Below are 18,397 nucleotides of genomic sequence, written 5' to 3' on the forward strand. Positions count from 1 at the left end.
AATGCACCAGAGCGTTAGGGGATGGCAGAGGGCGGGGACCAGGAGATGCCTTTGCATTCCCTCAGAGAGGTCACGACGAGCACCCACGTGCAGATTCCCCGATGGCCAGGGGTGAGCCAAGAAAAGCCTGGGGACTTTCACAGATAACTGTTTCAATGTCATTTTCTATATTTTACAAAAGTGATTATTGAGGTGCATTTATACCTCAGACATTGCAGTCTTCACATGTCACATTTACAGTTTAACGAGTTGTTTCAGAGACAGACACCTGGGTACTGTCATCTCCATCAAGGCCTTCGTAGGGGCGGCGGGTATATGGCTGTAGCTTTGTGCTTTCGAACGGTCACACGCAAGTCTTAATCTAGCATCTTCGTGCCACATATAAGAACAAGGAGCCCTGAAGGGCGAGGGCCCTGGGCCCCAGCCACAAGGCCGGCAGCAGAGTCGGATATGCCCTGAGCCAGCCCAGGGCGGGCCCACACGTCGCCCCGCAGGTCCATCTGTCACCCACGGAGGGCAGTGCCCAAGCCTGCCGCGGGCACCAGATGGCCCCAGGCACGCACACTGGGCAAACCCCACAGTGCTCTGCAATGTTCCCGCTTTACTCCGAGGCCACATCCCGCGCCCCGGACTCGCAAGGACTTACAAACATGTTTTATTTCGATCTCAATACATTTCAATGGAGTTTGATGCCTGTATTTAAACACGAGGAATTTCACTTGTGGCTTCTCTTTTAAAAGTAGAAATGCCAGGAGACGGTGGGTCCCCGGTGCCCCAGGCTCCCTCCTGACAGCCATTGAGCGTTCGAAACCTTCCGGGGGCTCCCGAGGGCCCCCCGGACAAACACGCACACCAGAACAGAAGAGGTGAAAGTGTCCTGTTTTGGCAGATGACACGACTGGCTGTGGCAGAAATCCCGAGGAATCTACCTAAGCACAGCTAGAGCTGATACAGGAGTTTACAAGGTCACGGGGCAAAAGGTCAACACACACACACACCGATCACGTCTCTGTAGCTGCTAACAAGCATTAGAAACCAACCTGAAGACCACGATGCTATTCCCAATCACCCCCCTCTCCTCCCCACCCCCCACAAAAAGAAGCATCTGAGCATTAATCACCCTGAAGGTGAGCCGGGGCAGCGGCTCTATGCTAAAAACTATGAAAAGCGGAGGATGGAAGTCAAAGAAGATTTCTAACAAATCGAGAGCTGTGCTACGTGTGTGGATTGGAAGACTCGGCACAGTAAAAGGCGAAATATTTATCCGCTTTGAAGAGAACCCAGAGCATCCACATAGTAAAGACATCCACTTCACCTGTCGATCTACAACTTTACCGCAATTCCTATCAAAAGCCCGGCAAGATTTGTTCACAGACGCAGACAAGCTTACTTTAAAACTTATGCGGAAAGAAGAAAGAGGGAGGGCTCCTCTGCCCGTACTCTCTACTCTTACCGGGGCATCGCGGAGCCTGGTGGAAAGACATACTTGTCTAGCCACAGGAATCAAGACCGCTTGGTACTAGAGGGACAGACAGAGGTCAGTGAAGAACACACAGAACGCCGAACGCCGGTTCTTCACTGCAGGGCCTCCACATGCCCTGTCCTTGGCTCTGAACTCCTCCCTGAAGATTTCGCCTCTCCCTGGGCTCCGATTAGCCTCTCCGTACGTTTTCTCTCCAGCGGCAACACTCCGCGAATGCACATCTCTCGCTTCCTGCCCGACCTCTCTGCTAGGAAGTCCCGGCCACACAGAGAAGACAGAGCTCTGCGTCACCAAGCCTGCTCCTGCTTCTCCTGCTTCTGTGAACGATGCCCCGTCCTCCAGCCTTCTGGGCTGACACCCCCCGGACGCCCAGGCTCTTTCTTTCAGACTCTCCTACACATCTGCTAGATAAGCCTCCGGAAAACACATCCGACACCCCACTTTGATCGGCTCAAACCCGTCCAAGCGTCTCAAAGCAAAGTTTAGGTAAGACCTGGGTCCTTGTAAGCCTCTGCCACATGCCCAGCCTTCAGTGTCCTAGGTTAGCTCCCCGTGCATTGCCACATGCAGATGTCCCTCCGCGGGCATCTTAGGCACACCCACACGGAGAGAAACTCATGTCACACGCCACTCCCTGACAGGTCCTCTAGGCCTGGCTTCCTCTCTCTGCCCCTCCCCCAGCCCTACTCAGCTGACAGCCGCCCTTCCTTCATCGCCACCCTCAAACATCACCTCTGGTCCCAGTCTCGCCCATCTGACACCAGGCTCCCCCTCCTGGGGTGCCAGCAGTCCTGCCTCTGCCGTACTGACTTGTGAATGTATATTTTTAAACCAACGGCAGCATAAGCGTCTTTCTTGCCACAATTGTGTTTCCACAGCCGCCCTCTCCCCTCCCCATGTTTGTTAACATGGTGAGTATGCACCTCATTAGATGAGTCTCTCCTTCCGCTCGGAGGGCGGCTGGTCCGCACACAGGGTGCTCAGTGGGGACGGTGGTGCTTGCTTGTGATGGACGGTGAAACTCCTCCCTACAAACTTCAGGGAGGGAGCCACTGGCAAGCATTCAAAAACCACCTGAGCCCTAGGAAAGCCAACGGGTGGCCATGGCATCACGCCTTCCCAACGGGGTGAAGTATCTCCTCGCCTCTGCGCCCTGCACCCTGTCCTCAGAGACTGTGTCTGCCTCTCCCGCAGCAGGGGCCCCAGCCAGACTTCTCCTCGAGTGGACAAAGCCAGACCCTCCCTGGGCTCCATGCACAGGAGAGCTTGCAGGTGGAGAATTCCAGGAGAGAGATGCGGGGCACCCCCAGCCTCCTTCTCCCACTACTGTGCCAGCTGACCCCAGAACTCTAACTGGAAATTGCTCGGCCACGGCCACTCCAGGCAAAGGCGTACTGAGCCCAATTCCCTGGTCACAGAGCCACTAGCGGGTTGAAGTCGAACAAGACCCAGGAGGTGTCAGAAGAGGAGAAGGAAACACGATCACGCAAGACAGTGGGCAGCTTCATCTGTCAGGACCAGACTCCCCTGGGAGTGTCCCTCTTCTGCCCCCAGAGGAGGGGACAGAGCCCCGGGAGCCCAATGACTGGGAGCCTCCTGTCTGCAGGGAGGAGGTGGCTATTGTCCCGAGGGACGCCGACTTACGAAGTTTTTGTGCCTCAGAGTAAATAGCCAGGTTTCTGAGCACACAACCTCCAGAGAACTCTTTCCCTTGGGGGGTGGGCATGAGGATAAGCAGCTGCAGGGTCTGGGGAGGAGAAAGGAGACCCCACACCAGGGCCCGAGACTCATCTTTCCCCCACTTGGGGACCAGAGCAAGTGCCCTCTGAGCCCCAGGGGCCTCCCTTGAGGCACAGGAACAACACCCCCAGGAGACTCGAGTCCCCCCAGAATCCAGGTACTACTGCCTCCTTGTCCTGGAGTACAGAGCCCGCAGGTCTCTCTCGTCCAGTCTGAAGGGCTGGATTCCCGGGCAGGGCTTTCCCGGAGCTGGCTCATGGCACGGCGGATCCCCGTGGTCAGGCCAACTCCGTCTCCTTCCAGCGTCTGTCTGACGCCTGCTCACACAGAGGACGGCCCCGAGGATGCTCAGGAGTAGGGGCACCTTCAGCAACACCAGGAGCAGGAAGTAGACAGTGCTGAGCGGGACCCTGTGGGGGACACGGTGCCAGGAAATGAACTGCCTCCTTGGCGGGGAGGCCCCAAGACCCTTCTGTTCCTGCTGCTCCCTGTGGCCTGATTCCAGGGCCCGAATAACTCAGAATCAAATTGAGAAGGGACCCACTCCAGGGCCCCTCTGTGGGGCCCCTGCCACCTCTCCTCCCCTAGTCAAGAATGGCCCTGGGGACTCTCGTTGGGGGCTGATGGAGAAAAAGGGAGAAGAGGAACAAGGCTGCACCTGCAGCCCAGAGCTTGCTCCGAGCAGCCCCTCCGCCCACTGCCCCTCAGTTTCCCCTCTATCAACAATGGCCGGAAACCCACGCATGAAAGCCCTTCTCCTTTCCTTTCAGGGTCAGGCAGCAGCATCCCAGCCCTCCTTTGGCATCTTTGGGAGGAGAAGAGGGATTCCAAACGCCAGCCTGAGGCTGACCCATCTCCCCACAGACCCACGAGCAGCTCATGGGAGCAGGATCTCTGGTAGAGCAAAGACCTCTGGAAGCGAGCCCGGGGTAGGGACCCAGGAACCGGGACTCCGAGTCCAGACCCAGGGGGGAAGGAGAGGGGAAGGGTGGGGACGGGAGGAGGGACTGCCCGGCCCCCTGAAACCAGCCTCTGCCTGCATCCCTGAACCTGCTCCATGGGGTGGGGGAACAGAGTAGTCACAGAACAAGTGATGGTTTCCATTCAGCATCCCCACGTAGCCTTAGAAAATGTAAAAACCACAACCAGAGTGGGAGGAAAACCCGACAGACAGTGAGGGAAAAAGACGTGGTGTGTTGCCTGCCCCCATGCCAGGGTCCCACGAGGCTGCTAACCCTCCTCGTCCATGGCCTCCAGGCCTCCGGCCCTCACCCTGGGCAGGAGGAAGACACTTGGTTGTTGCTGGAGTTCTGCCCGGTGGTCGCCTCTGGGAACGCAGCCGGTGTTGTGGGACGCGTGGTCGGTCTTGTGGTTGGACGAGGCGCTGAAGACAAATCGCACATCAGGCACCCCTCACCCCAGCCATTCACTCCACACCCCTCTGGATCTGGAAGGGCTCAACCGGGCCTGAAACCAAACTCAGGCCACTTCCTGGGCGGAGCCCCTCAGGGACTAATGAGACTTCTCCAGAACTGGCCATGAGTCACCTCTAATAAGTGCCAGGCTGTTCCTTCCATCCCGAGTATGGTTCTGCCTGGGGTGAGGGCAGGGATCCCCAGGGGTTCCCCCGCCTGATGCAGAGCCCCTGGGGGAGGAGAGGCAGGGAGGAGTCTGGATGAAGAGGGCCCAGAGCCTCATACAGACTCGGGAGGGGCTCAGAGAGCCCTTCACATGGAACCTCAGGCCACTTTACCCCGCCTCTCGGATGTCACCCAGTCCCTCCCAAGGACCTCAGGTGTCCAGACTATTGGCATAACCTCCATCACCTCCTCTGCTCTACCCTAATCTCATGATGTTCCCTGAAAAGCAGCTGTCCCAGAGGCTCAGCCCTTCACAGCGCACCCAACACAGGCTCAGTTTCACCCAACGGCCTTCGAGGGCCTTGCTGTTGGGGGTTTGTTGATGGACGTGGCGCCCTCCCCCCCCTTCTGAGGAGGCAGAGGCACCTAAACAGACTGACTCACTTCAATAGAAAGAGGTGGGCACGGGGGTGGGACGCCGCCGATATAGCAGGAGTGCCTCCTCCACCTCCCAGAGAGGCGGAAAGCAGGGAAGGGGGGCGTGGAGGCACAGAGAGGAGGCTGCAGGGTTACGGGGTGACTGTATACAGGAGAGACTTGAGCATGTTCACAGGCAGAGGTGAAGAGCGCTGATGGAGAGGCTGAGGCACTCCATCACATCTCAGATAAGAGAGGGTGAAGATAATGGACGGAGAAAGGATATGAACGAGCAAAGAGGGAATTCAGCTCAAGGAGCCGTGGAGGGAGAAGCCAGCTGCAGGCTGATGCTCTTCACCTGGGGGAGAAAACTTTACCCTGAACCTACAAGGGAAAGAGGGAAGAACGGGTTTGGTTGCACGGAAATTGGCAGGTGAAGGAGGAAAGAAGCTGAAAGAGTTCAGCCTGGTATCCTGTGGGCTCTTGGTAAGGAAGATGAACAGAGGGGTCAGATTAGAAACCATGAACTTGGTGTGACTTTTTTCCCAGCAGTACTAGAGCAGGCAGATTACAGGTAGGGTGACCAACTTGCCCAAGTTTGTGGGGGACTTTTCGCCTTTGAGCACTGAAAGCCCCACACCCCGAGCAACCTCTCGGTCCTGGGAAAACCGTGATGGTTGGTCAGCCTGATGCCAGGGTGGATTCAAGGAGGAGGGTTTCAAAAGGCGGCTAGGGAAACGGTGCTTGGAGTGTTGAGCGTACTGGGAAGAGAAGAAAGTCTAGTCTACTGTGAACCCTGGAACTGGCTCGGGAAGGAAGTGAGATTGGAGAGGAGCAGGGCGGGCAATAAAGCGGCCTGCGGGACGGATCAAAGGCCCGGAGGCCTGTGTGAGGCTGAGAGTGGGGGTAGCGCGGCGAGGGTTCGGGAGGGCGGGTGCATGGAGCACTGTTGGGAAGTAGAACGTCTCAGGAGCGCAGGGCTCTGGACGCAGACCCGTTAGGGTGACAACAACATTTACAACGTTGCCATGGAGTGGGGCTCCGAAACGGAGTGGGCACGCGGGCCGCTGAAGGTGAGAAGCTCGCCGAACCTGAGACAAGGGTGATGGAGGAGTTATTCAGTAAAAACTCCTATGACGATGCCGGGGGTCGGGGTGGAGACGCTGCCAGGTTCCCCGCTACAGGTGGAGGGGTAACCTGGAAGCCAACAGATGGCCATGCGTGTCAGGGAGAGGCAGAGGGCGGGGCAGCCCTGTGATGTGATGTTAAAGGCAGCAGGTAGGAGAGCACTGGGCTGGAAGTCCTGATCGGAGCTGGGAGAACGGGGGAACCTGGGGGCAGGAGACAGCAGCTTCTGCCCAGAAAGCCTGTCTCCTGAAGCAAGTGAGGCCTGTTCCAGGACACCGTGGTGCAGGGGATGTCCTGTGAGCCAGCTGGAGATGTGCATGAAGGTGCAGGTTTCTGGAGGGCTTGGTGGGAACAGCCTCCGCCAGGCACCCAGGGTCTTCCCCAGCAAGGAGGTGAGACCCCTGCCCCATCAAAGCTGAAGGGTCAGCCCCCTCTCTCCCTGCCCAAGTGATAGGTTCTTCCCAACACCACTGAGATGCAGGAGACAAGGCAAGCCCCGGAGACAATCTTCCGTGTAGCCCCATCCTGGCCCCCCTGCCCAGTCACAGCCCAGGCTGCGGGAGCGAGGGGGGCTCTTACCTGGGGAAACAGACACCTGCACCTGGAACGAGGGGTCCCGGGACCATGCGTCCAGGATCCACACTGTCTGGATCTTACACCAGTAGGGCCCAGCGTCAGTGGTCTGGAGGTTCCGCACGGTCACCGTGAGGATGCGGGCATCGGTGTTGTCTTGGATGGACACTCGGCCGTTTCTCTCTTCTCTCTCTCCTCCCTTGGTTTCCACAATCTTGTTGCAATCTGTGTCATACTGCCCGCGGCACCAGTACTTGTTATGGCCCTTGTAGCTCTCCTCGTACCAACACCAGACGGTCAGGGAGCTGCCCTCGGCGCCCGTCACAAAGCTGGGGCCCCCCAGGGACAAACAGCCTGGAAAACACAAACCACATCCCAGGAGCCCATCCCGAGGGGTTCCAGGACCAGCCCAAGGGGAAGTGGCTGGGGAGGCGTGGCCGGTTCTGGCTCAAGGATGGGGGCCCACAGGGACACCAGAGCTCAGGTCCTAAGTGCGGAGACTAGGGACTGGACAGTGCCATCAGCAGGGGGAGTAGAGACCTGTGCCGGGGTGACCGTATACACAGGACCCTGTCCTGGGGGCGGGGAGAGTTGGACCAACGCTGGAGGTGTGAGGCGAGAGAGCGGGCTGTCCCACCCTGTCCTGAGCCCAAACGCTTCCCTTCGGAGGGGCCTCTGCATCCCGGGCTTTCAATGCGGGCTTGTGCTTTAAGCATCTTGTTTGCTGCGCTCTCCGTGTGTCCTCGAGGGATGACACATAAATCTCTGGCTCTCGCTGCTCTCTGGGGCTCAGGTGGCAAACACAAGGCCCGCGGGCTGAATCCAGCCCTCCACCTTGTTTTATCTGGCCCAGCACCTTGTTTCTATCCAGCAGCAGCACCGAGCTCCTTGCCCCTAGTTAGGGAGTCGTTACATTTATACAGGCCTAAAGTTACATTCGGCCCTTTGAAGGCAACCGTGTGGCTGACGTTGCCCCCGGTGAAAACATTGACACCCCTGACCTAGGGAGAATCGGCACACACGGTCTCCCACACACCTGGCTGCTGAGAAGGGCAGGGTCCCTAAGGAGACCCTCTTAGGCCTCCTGTCTCGGATTTGGGTGTGGGCTGACGAGCCCCACAGCCTGAAAAGACAGGAGGGAGCAAAGCCAGGAGCTGGGATGAAAAGGAGACAGGAAACATGAATCTTTACAAGTGACTTTGAAGTTTTCATCTGAGCCCCCGCTGTGCTGCAAGGACTCGGGAGGGACAGGTGCACCCCGGGTTGGAGAGGTCCGCCTGCTGCTCACGAAGGGGTAGGAAGTGGTTTCCATCACCGGCTTTCCTGCACCCAGGCCAGGGCCCTTAGGTAATTTTGTCTCCTTCAAGCAAGCAGATTTCAACAAGCAGTGACGTGCGGGGAGGTGGGGAGAAGCCCTGATGTGTGGCGTTAGCCGACTTCCCTGGTGTAAGTGCCCTCACCGGCCCGGTTTCAGTTAACCACATGATGTCACCAGATGTGAAGTCAGAAAACACGCTCCCAACCAGCTTTCGTGAGCCCAAGCGAGCTGGCTCCAGCCGCCACTGCTTCCTCTAGGGTGAGTCACAAAATGTCATCACCTTTTAGGACATGTTGAGCACCTTCCGCGTGTGCTGGAGTGCACCTCGTTTGAACGTCCCTCCGAGTCTAACCTGGACCACAAGGGCCTCAGGACACCTCGGAGGTCAGCCAGCCCCTCGTTCACTCCACTTATTAGGAAACTACACCACCCGTGGGCAGTCTTACCAGCTGGTTTCTCCTTTTAAATGTCTGCCTTGCCACCCACTTTTCTGGAAGAGTCTGCCATTACATTGGGCAGGTTCTATGCTTTGTGAGGAAACCCAGCCAAAAAAATCTTTCTGCAAACATGAAGGGTATCCTCTCATTTTTATCCTAAATCTACGTCCCACGGGGGGGAAAAAAGTGCCCTCACGCATTTGGAATGTCTTTTCTAAGCATTCGTCTTCTGCAAGTCCAGCCGTGGACGGACAGTTGTATTTACTTGCTTACGCCTCACCTTGACTCTGAGAATGGCGTCGCAGACCCTGCATTAATTTTTTCTACAGAGTCTTTCCAACTCCTTTCAACGAAACTCCAACAGAACAGACCTACTGCAAGTTCCTGAGCTTCCCATGGTCTCTCCTGGCTCTGCGCTTCTGTTTACACTCTTCCCCTTTCCACTCAATTCTTCAAGACCAACGTCCGGTAACGCCTCCGCGAAGACCCACGTCCTTCCAGCAGCAGAGCTCGGTGTTCCTGCCGCGCACTCATCCTCCCTCGTGGGGATGAGTCTTCTACGACAAGTCCCGTGCTCTGTTGTTATTACTTGCCTTCCTCATCCAACCCTGAGCCCCCGAGTGCAGAAGTTGCTCTAAATCACAGCATCTGCAACAGTCCTGGCACAGGGGTGGCGCTCGGTAAGTGTAGGCAGGATCTGTGGGTGAGTGTGTAAATGCACAGAATAGACAGACGGACGGATGGATGGATGTGTCCTTCCCATTTCTGCTGTCGCTTTGCCTCTGGCTCGAACCCAGGGCACCATCCTGCCCCCTATATGAACAGCATCCCCGAGCCCCAGCCCCACTCACCTGGGAGGCAGAGAAGGAGCAGAGCCGGAGGCAGCCACATGTCCCTCTATCCCTGGCTGGCGTCCCCAGCAAACCCAAGTCCCAGCTGGAACCAAGAAGTTTGCAGCTGAGCCCGGTCACTCACCCTCTACTTGTTCGAGGCCCTTGTGTGGCCCTGTGCCATCTACTTCCTTGTTCACCTCTAAGCTACTTCCTCATTTGGAGCCTTCCTTAGAAAAAGGGGAAGAGGGGTAGGAGGCATATCCGAGAATGGACTAAACCCAACAGGGAAAATCTGTTGATTTTCCCCCCTACTTGGTGACAATGTTTGGGCCACACCATGAACCTTCATAAAAGTCAGTCCCTGTGTGTGAAACCTTGAACAGAGGAGACCCTGGTCCCCTGACTCTCCTTTCTTCCTGTCTGAGCTGCCCCTCTCTCTGGCTGCCTACTTTTGGGTCATAAAACACCCTCACTTAAGAGATCTGGGGTTCCCTGGCTGGTGTGGCTCAGTGGATTGAGCACTGGCCTGTGAACCAAAGGGTCGCCAGGTGGATTCCCAATCAGGGTACATGCCTGGGTTGCGGGCCGGGTGCCCCGTAGGGGGCGTGCAAGAGGCAACCATGTATCTCTTGATGATATTATTATCCCAGTATTATCCCATTATTGTTCTATCAAAGAACTACCAAGAGACAGACCTTTGAGTTTTGGAGCAAGTTGGCAGCAAAGGACTGCCTGTGGAAATGTGTATGTGTACAGCGTGCCTCACTCAGCAGGAACAACTCAGCTGGCGCTTACAGAGGGTCTGCTCTGGGGCAGGCCCCGCACCGAGGGTGGGGGGATGCACAGATGAACAGGCAGCCCCCAGCCCATTCAGTGGACTTGAGATCAAACAGGCCACCAACTGTAACACAGCATGGTCAGAGTGACCCCAGGAGACGGGTGTGAGCAGCCGTGACCAGACAGACCAGGGGAGGCTTCACAGAGGAGGCGATGCTGGAACTAGGTCTTAGGAGATGGAAAGATTTTTACAGCCAGGGCAATGGCTTAGAAGAAACCCAAAAGAGAGGGCCAGAGCTAGATCAGTCCACTGTGGCTGGAGCACGGGGTGTCATGGGCGTGGGGAGTGACAGACTTCCAGAGGCTGGCACAGGAACGGGTCGTGCAGGACCTGGCACTGTACCCTGGAGGTGACGAGTAGCCCCTGGCCAAGGGAGACTTGATCGGGGTGAGGCCTGGAAAGAGACGTCTGCTGTGGGAGTGTGTGGGATGAATGGGCAAAGGAGGGTCTGGTAATAAAAGTCCAAACCACCAGAGTGCCTCCGAGAACAGACAGAACAAGAGAAATGGGAGAGACACTAAATTAGGGTAGACTTGACAAGATTTTTGGTCCATGGGAGGTGAAGGGCAAGGAGCCAAACGTAATCCAGAAGGTCTCGCTCTGGGGTGGGGGACACCGTGAATTGAGGTGGGGAAGCCACGAGGAGCGAGCTGGGAAGGAAGTGAGCCATTTGCTGGGAGGCACAGGGAGTTGGAGGAGCTTCAGGAGCAGCTGGGGAAAGATGTCCACGTGGAGGTCGCAGAGAGAGGCGGGAGGTAGACACACTGATGGGGGAGCCTGGCAGGGGCTTCGTGAGGCTGGGGGACCGGATGGGACAGTGTTGTAAGAGAATGTGCTCCAGCTGAGGTGCAAGTTAGCACCATGAAGATGGCTGAGAGAGCCTCTGCTGCAGACCAAGAAGAAGACAGGGCTGTTGGAGGACCTGGGGCTTTATGGGGTTGGTCAAGGACTAAGAGTCGATGAAGAAAACCAAGAAATTAAGTACAAAAAAACAGGAGAACCGGGGATGTGGTCCGGTGAAGTTTTCCCGAGGGAGCAGCCAACAATGGCAGATGAGTCAGATGGGAAGCTGGCCTGCGGGTCCAGCAGCAGGATGTCACTATTGGAGATTGGTATTGCCATAGGTCAAGGTCACAGAGGACAGATGGCAATCAGGATGAGGATTCCATCCTATTTTCTCCCTTCTCCCTCTTGGGCTTCAGCTCCTCAGGCCCCACAGCCCTGTCTCACACAGGGGACACCTCCTGTGTCAGGGACACAGAGGCCATTTGGCCTGCCCCTCCATCGCCCTGTGGTTCCAGCCCCTGAGAGGCAAACCCTGCCTGGACCCAGCCTGTGGAGGTTCAACTGGACGGGGCTGCTACTGGCTCTTCCTCCACAACCGTGTCCCCACTTGTATGACCTGACTTGTCCCCCGAGGACCCCAGCAAAAGAGGAACCCCATGCCACTGCGATTTGGCTGGCACCCTCCCACACTCTGGTTTCTGATGGAGCCTGCAGTTCCTCACAAGCCTGAGGTGGCCAAACACCAGACCGAAGGCAAAGGCTCATGCCCACCAGCTGTCCAGGGAGACGTGGCTGGACGTCTCCAGCCCGTGTGCGAGCTCCCCCTGCACGCGCTCGTGCTCCAGCTGGTGGAAGAACACACACAGATGCTCGCAGTCAAACACACGTTCCTGCTTACGTTCACACGCACAGCCCACAGGCGAGCAAGAGAATGACGGGCCCCAGCCTCCAATCGGGAGCTGCGCAGGCAGTAGCTCTTAGGAAGTGCCTGACTTTGAGCAATTTTCCTTCTAAACCCAGCCTGCAGTTTCAGTTCCTCGATTCCACGGGAGTTTCGGTGTGAGCTCATCCACATGTAAGAGTGAGTGTCTCAAAATAGGGGGGCGTAAGCCATGGGGAGATGCAGCTCCAGGCTCCCTGTGGTCACTGAGGAGGACGCCGCAAGTTAAAGAGCTCATGGTTCCCCTAAACCTAGACCAATAGGACATTGGGACTGCGGAGAAGGGTCCAGAAAGGGACTCTACCTGCTTCGTCAACCAATTTTCGGCCGAGACACCCAGGCAGCCCGATGGGAAAGGAAAGACAGTGCCGGAGGAACTAAGTATCCACGTGGGAAAAAATGAACCTGGGCCTCTATTCACTACACAGACACTAATCAGTGACAATTAATTAATTCATGTTGAAATGATCTCAGGCCTGACCAAATAAAAACCAGACCCATAAGGCTTTTAGCAGAAAAGAATGAGATAATATCTTTGCAGCCTTGAAATAGGCAACTATTTTCTTAAGACACACACACACACACACACAATAACACCACCACAAATCACAGATGGGATTTCATCAAAATTAAACTTTTCTGTTCATCAAGAGACATTATTTAAAAAATGAGAGGCGGGCCCAAGACTGGGAAAAAAGATATGTAATCCACGTGTCTTGCCGTGAATTATAAGCATTGGGCATTTAGAATATTTAAAGAATTCTTATAACTTACCAATAAGAAGGTAAGCAACTCAATTTTTAGAAAATAGAACAAAGCTCTAAATAGACACTTTACTAAGGATGATAGGTGAGTAGCTAATCAGCATGTGAAGGGCGCCTGGCATCGTTAGTCATCAGAGAAATGCAATTTCAAACCACGATGAGAATGAGGTTGATGGCTAAACAAAATAGGAATATACACATCAATGCCACCGAACTGTGCACTTTAAAGTGGTGTAAACGGTAAATTTTAGGTTATGCGTAGCATCACAATTTTTTTTAAAGGGCAGAAAGTGGGCCCTGGCTGGTGTAGTTCAGTGGATTGAGCACTGGCCTGTGAACCAAAGGGCTACCAGTTCGATTCCCAGTCAGGGCACATGCCTGGGTCTTAGGCCAGGTCCCCAGTAGGGGGCGCATGAGAGGCAACCACACATTGATGTTTCACTCCCTCTCTTTCTCCCTGACTTCCCCTCTCTAAAAATAAATAAATAAAATCTTAAAAAAAAATAAAAGGGCAGAAAGGGCACATAAGAATGTAAGTGATCACCTCTGTTCAAAAGTTCACACGCGGCAGATTTGGCCGCGCACACACACAGACCCACCCTCACCCCACCTTCCCTCCCAGCGAGGAGTCATCACTAACTTTAGTAATCTGGTATATCTATCCCGCAGATAAAGTAGCAACACAAGCAAATATAAACGTAAATACAAATTTTAAGTGTATCTCCCAAACAGCCCCATAATGAGATGCCATTTCTCAGTCACAAGAACTGCTGAACCCCCAGACCCCGGCCTCTGTGTCCCCATCTAACAAGTGGAGGAGTCTTAACTCATTGTTCTCAAATTCTGTTCTAGGAGCTCCTGCTTCACAAAAGTACAGACAAAAGGAATCAATACCTGAGAGATGAGGCCCACCAACCAGTTTCTCGCTGCTTATCGGTGAAGTTCAACGGCCTCCTGACAAGTCCAGGGCGGACTCAGCCACAGCGTGCACGAGGTTAGGAGAGCTAAGGCAGCCAGAGCTACCACTTGCTGAAAATTTGCATGAGGACTGTCCTGGGTCATGTCACTCAGTCCCCACCTCTGCCCTAGGACGCTGCCCTGTCTCACTTTATTTGCCTATGCAGTGCTGGGCCTCAGAGGCAGGGAACCCAATCAATTACAAACCTCAGCTTTTTTATTTATTTTTATTTTATCTTCTCCTCTAACACCCCACTGCTTTTTCAGCTGAACATCCAAGGTCATTCCTCCTGACTGCCGCAAACTTTTCCACCATTTCCAGATCTCACGTTTTATCCGTTCTTCCCCTGACGACACCCATTTCTGACTGGTTGCTGTCACCGTCCGGGGTAGGGGGTGGTCCTCGCACCCATCTCCCTGAGAGTCTGTGGCCAAGAGCCCTCCAGGGCCTTTCACCGGGAGCAGCTCCAGACCCAGTGAGGGAAGAAAGAATGCAGGGTTAGTGTCTGCGTGAGTTAGTACGACTGATGGGGTTGAGATTCAAATGCTGGCCCCCAGAGTCCACAGCCCACGTGCACACAGGCAAAACACACGAGAAAAAGCACAGCAGACTACCTCAGCAGGACGTCGACAGTGCCCATTCCTGGTGACCAATTCTGATTCCATCAGACAGTGTTCAGACTGGTCATTTGGTCTTCCCACCTGGTAGGTGGAAATAACCAGTTACCATGTCAGAAATATTTCCCACTGCAAATCAATCAATTAGAAGTCTGGCTAAAAATCAGTCTCTGGGGGGAGGTGGATGTGGTGAAATACTCCCATCACTGCCAACAGCAAAACCCTCCAGTGACACGGTAAATATTATCCCTTTTCTCTAGCACAGGTGCTGGGATTTAGGTGAGCAAATAATGAAATGAGAGCCAAAACTGAGTTGGCAACCGTCAAAGCCAAGTTACGCCCTGAAGCATGGCGACTGAACTGAGACCACTCACCAAGTCCAGACTGAAAACGAGTGACTCTTGCCCATCCTCATCTGCAACCTGCCGCCACCACCTGAGCCCCTTCTCTGTGCACGTCCCCAGCCCCGGACTCGGTCCTCACCACCCCACTCACCCCCACGGGTCCCTAACCCTAACCCTCAGTTGCCCCAGCCCTCAGGCAGATAGAAGTCAAAACCCTCAAATTCTAGTCTTGGCTCGGCCATTCACTTGCTGTATGACCTTGGGCAGGTCAAATGACCGCTGGGCCTCGGTTTTCTCAGCCATAGAATGGGGTCAGAAGTATCCACCTTGCTTTCCCTCCACAGAGTTGGTGTGGGAGTTAAATGAGTTGATGAATTGAAAGTTCGTTGCAAACTAGGAAAATGCTATGTTAATTAAAATTACTTCAAAATAAAACTTTTTAAAATGCAACATGCAGGTGAGGATGGTTGGAACGAACAGTCTGGAATAGTGCAGGTGATGTTCAGTGTTTCCTCCACTAAGCACATGTGAAGGCTGCAGAAATAAACAGAAAGTTGTTGCTATTTCAGTTTGCCTTCTGCTCTTAGCATTGTTACTCTCTTCTTCATCAATACTTCTGCCCCCCGCACCTGGGAGAGAGAGAAGGAAGGCGGCCACAGACAGGCTCACGGTCCTGCCCACCAAGCTCGCTTCCCCACTCCAGCAGCCCGGCCCTACCAGCCTGTCTAGGAGCCCACCCTGCAGAGCGCAAAGACTTCGTTTTCTTACCCTGCCTTCCTGTCTCTCTCTCACCATTGTGGCTTCCATTCACAACCTCAATCGCTGCTTATTCTCCTGCCTTTTTCTCTTAAAGGAAGAAACTGAGAAGAAAAACAGCAAGCGTTGGCAAACAAGTGCTAGGAAACAGTGGTGTGGTGATTGATGGCTGGTTCTCACGGCCTGCGAGCCCCGACGGTGCTGCAGCCTGGAAAGGCAATCCGTGGGCCACAGGCCTGGGGACGTGGTGGCGGCGTCTTCTTGGAGGGTGAAAAGAGAGCCTTGAATGTGAACGTTTACAGCAGCTTTACTTGCCGTTGCCCAAACTTGGAGGCAAAGATGTTCTACAGAAGGTGAGTGGACAGCCCAGCCAGTGTGGCTCAATTGGTTGTAGCATTGTCCTGGGCACACACCTACGTCATGGGTTCAGTCCCTGGTTGGGGTGGGAGGCAACCGGTGAATGTTTCTCTCTCAGATTGAAGTTTCTCTCCTTCTCTGTCTGTCTCTCTCTGTCTCTCTCTCTCTCCCCTTTCCCCTGCCTTTCCCCTGTCTCTCTCTGGAATCAAGATATATATATATATCTTAAAAAACTGCTGCCCCGTTGGTGAAATGCAATCCACTCACACCATCTATTAAAACCAGCAGTAAATACAAAGTCAATAAAGGAATAACTCTCTTAAAAAAAAAAAAAGGTGAGTGGACAAACGGCCCAGGCGCATGACACGAAGGGATATTATTGGTGCTAAAGAGAAATGAGCTAGAGCGTCAGGGTGGCACCAACACCCTTGCTTTCGATCCCCCTTCAGCAGCTAACCCTCGGCACCCATCCATGAACAATGGCGCCTCTTGTGGGAGTTGTGGGATCCGGCACCACACGCCAAGCAACCAGGGGAGTCTCGCCCACCTGTGCCCTGGGTAGCAGGCTGACAGACCTCGGTATGGCCGCATAGCTAGCAGGTGCCGATGGCCTGGCCCGGCCCTCCTCTGTGGTGGCAGCAGTTGGAGAGATCCTCAGAGTGCTGACTTGGGCAGACACTCTCAGATGAGAGAGCCTTTGTACGAGTCCAGGAGAGATTCCCGCGCTCCACTGGGCATATGTATGTGTGAGTTTAGACCCACGGGAGAGGGTGAAAGGAGCTTAGCCAGCACCACCCCTCCCCCAAGGCAGCACACAGTGGGGCTGAACTAGCCGGTGGCAACCTCTCCTGTGGAGCATGCCGAGGGAGAGTGCTGAGTGATGTCCCGCGGCCCCGGCTGTGCAGGACTCTACCAGAGACCAGCTTTCCCTCTGCAGCAACCAGAATGTCGAGGCAGACCTGCAAGACTGGGGGAAAGGAGGAGATGGGGAAGGGTCTGATAGGGACGTCAAAGGGACTGCATTCAGGACTCCAGCAGGAAACTCACCCGTGAGCTGGTGGGAGAGCCTCACCCAAGGGTCCCCTGATCTTGACAGTGGGCAACCCAAATGGCCCAAGTATTGAACCCACACCCCGTCAACTCTGCAGACAAATGCTTGTGCACATGCTGAGTGTGGTGGCTAGAACGCGGGCTGGTAGACAGGGCAGGAGTAAGCTCAGACCCAGCTCTGGGGGGCAGGAAAACCATAAATTTGAGCTGTAGCGCCACCTTCTGGAAAACAGAAGAGGTTTCCAGCAGCCAGGCTGGTGAGGTGTAAGGTAGAGAAAAGATACACAAGCTTAAGAATTCTGCCACTTATCTAAGAAATAGAAGATCAAAAACTATGAACAGCAAAATGACAACAAACACAACTATCAACAACTGAACCTAAAAAAAAAAACTAAGCAAACAACTAGAACAGGAACAGAATCAGAGAACAGAGATCACATGGAGGGTTATCAGTGGGGAGGGGGAGGGGGGGATGGGGGGAGGATGGGGAGCAGAATAGGTAGGCATAAAATAGATGGGTAGAGGTTAAGAATGGTATAGGAAACAGAGAAGTCAAAGAATTTATATGTACAACCCATGGACATGAGCTAATGGGAAGGCTGGAGGGTTGGGGGTGCAGGATGGAGGGGGGATAAAAGGGGAAAAACTGGGAAAATTGTAATAGCAAAGTCAATAAAATATACTTAAAAATAAAATGAAAATATTTTTGAGAATGTAAAAAAAACACACAAAAAAGAAAGCTTTTGGGGTTCCAACATGTTCTTTTTCTTGACCTTGGTTGTAGTTACATAGATTTTCATGTTATACTTATTTTTTAAACTGTTTGTGTTTTATGCAATTTTCTAGATGGATGATGTATTTCATAATAAAAAAGAATTTTAAAAAAAGAAAAGAAAGAATTCTGCCACGAGAGGGAGCAAGAAGCATGCAGCTCCTGTATTCACACAAGGTTGGGGAAAGTCCCAGATATAAGCAGAACCAATGGAAATATCTCCCACCTGAAGCCAATTGGTAACTATTGGAGGAGGTGACTGCTACTTCAAATGCAAAGACAGAATGCAAAACTCCACGGAACATGAAGAATCAAAGACCCATGACATCACGCACACAAAATGATGATAACAACAATCTTCTGGTTATCAAACTCAAAACTCTGCAGTCTACCTGATAAAGAATTCAAAATAGATGTTTTGGGAACTCAAAATACAACCACAGAAAGACAATTGAACAAAATCAGGTAAACTAAACAGGAATAAAATGAGAAATGTAATAAGGACATAGAAATCATAAAAAGGAACCAAACAGAAATCCCGGAGCAGAAGGATTCAGTGAATAAAATGGGGAAAAAAAAAAAAAAAAAAAAAAAAAAAAAAAAAAAAAAGCAATAGAGAGCATCAACAGCAGAATAGACAGAACAGAAGATAGAATTGGTGAGCTCGAGGACAGTAACTTTGATATAATCCGGTCAGAGGAGAGCA

General features: G+C 53.7%; 1 protein-coding gene across 1 annotated transcript; it reads right to left on the reverse strand.

Annotated features, from left to right (window-relative positions):
* Positions 1-21: 21 nt before the first annotated feature.
* CD300E (CD300e molecule) lies at positions 22-9,666 on the reverse strand. The gene is made up of 4 exons (XM_024554015.3): positions 9,528-9,666; positions 6,928-7,275; positions 4,496-4,607; positions 22-3,633 (listed from the first exon to the last, which is right to left on the reverse strand). The coding sequence occupies exons 1-4, from the start codon at positions 9,565-9,567 to the stop codon at positions 3,384-3,386; spliced, it is 750 nt and encodes a 249-aa protein (XP_024409783.2). The 5' UTR covers positions 9,568-9,666; the 3' UTR covers positions 22-3,383.
* Positions 9,667-18,397: the final 8,731 nt, after the last annotated feature.

Source organism: Desmodus rotundus, chromosome 9 (genome assembly GCF_022682495.2).
Source record: "Desmodus rotundus isolate HL8 chromosome 9, HLdesRot8A.1, whole genome shotgun sequence".
Lineage (NCBI taxonomy): Eukaryota > Metazoa > Chordata > Mammalia > Chiroptera > Phyllostomidae > Desmodus > Desmodus rotundus.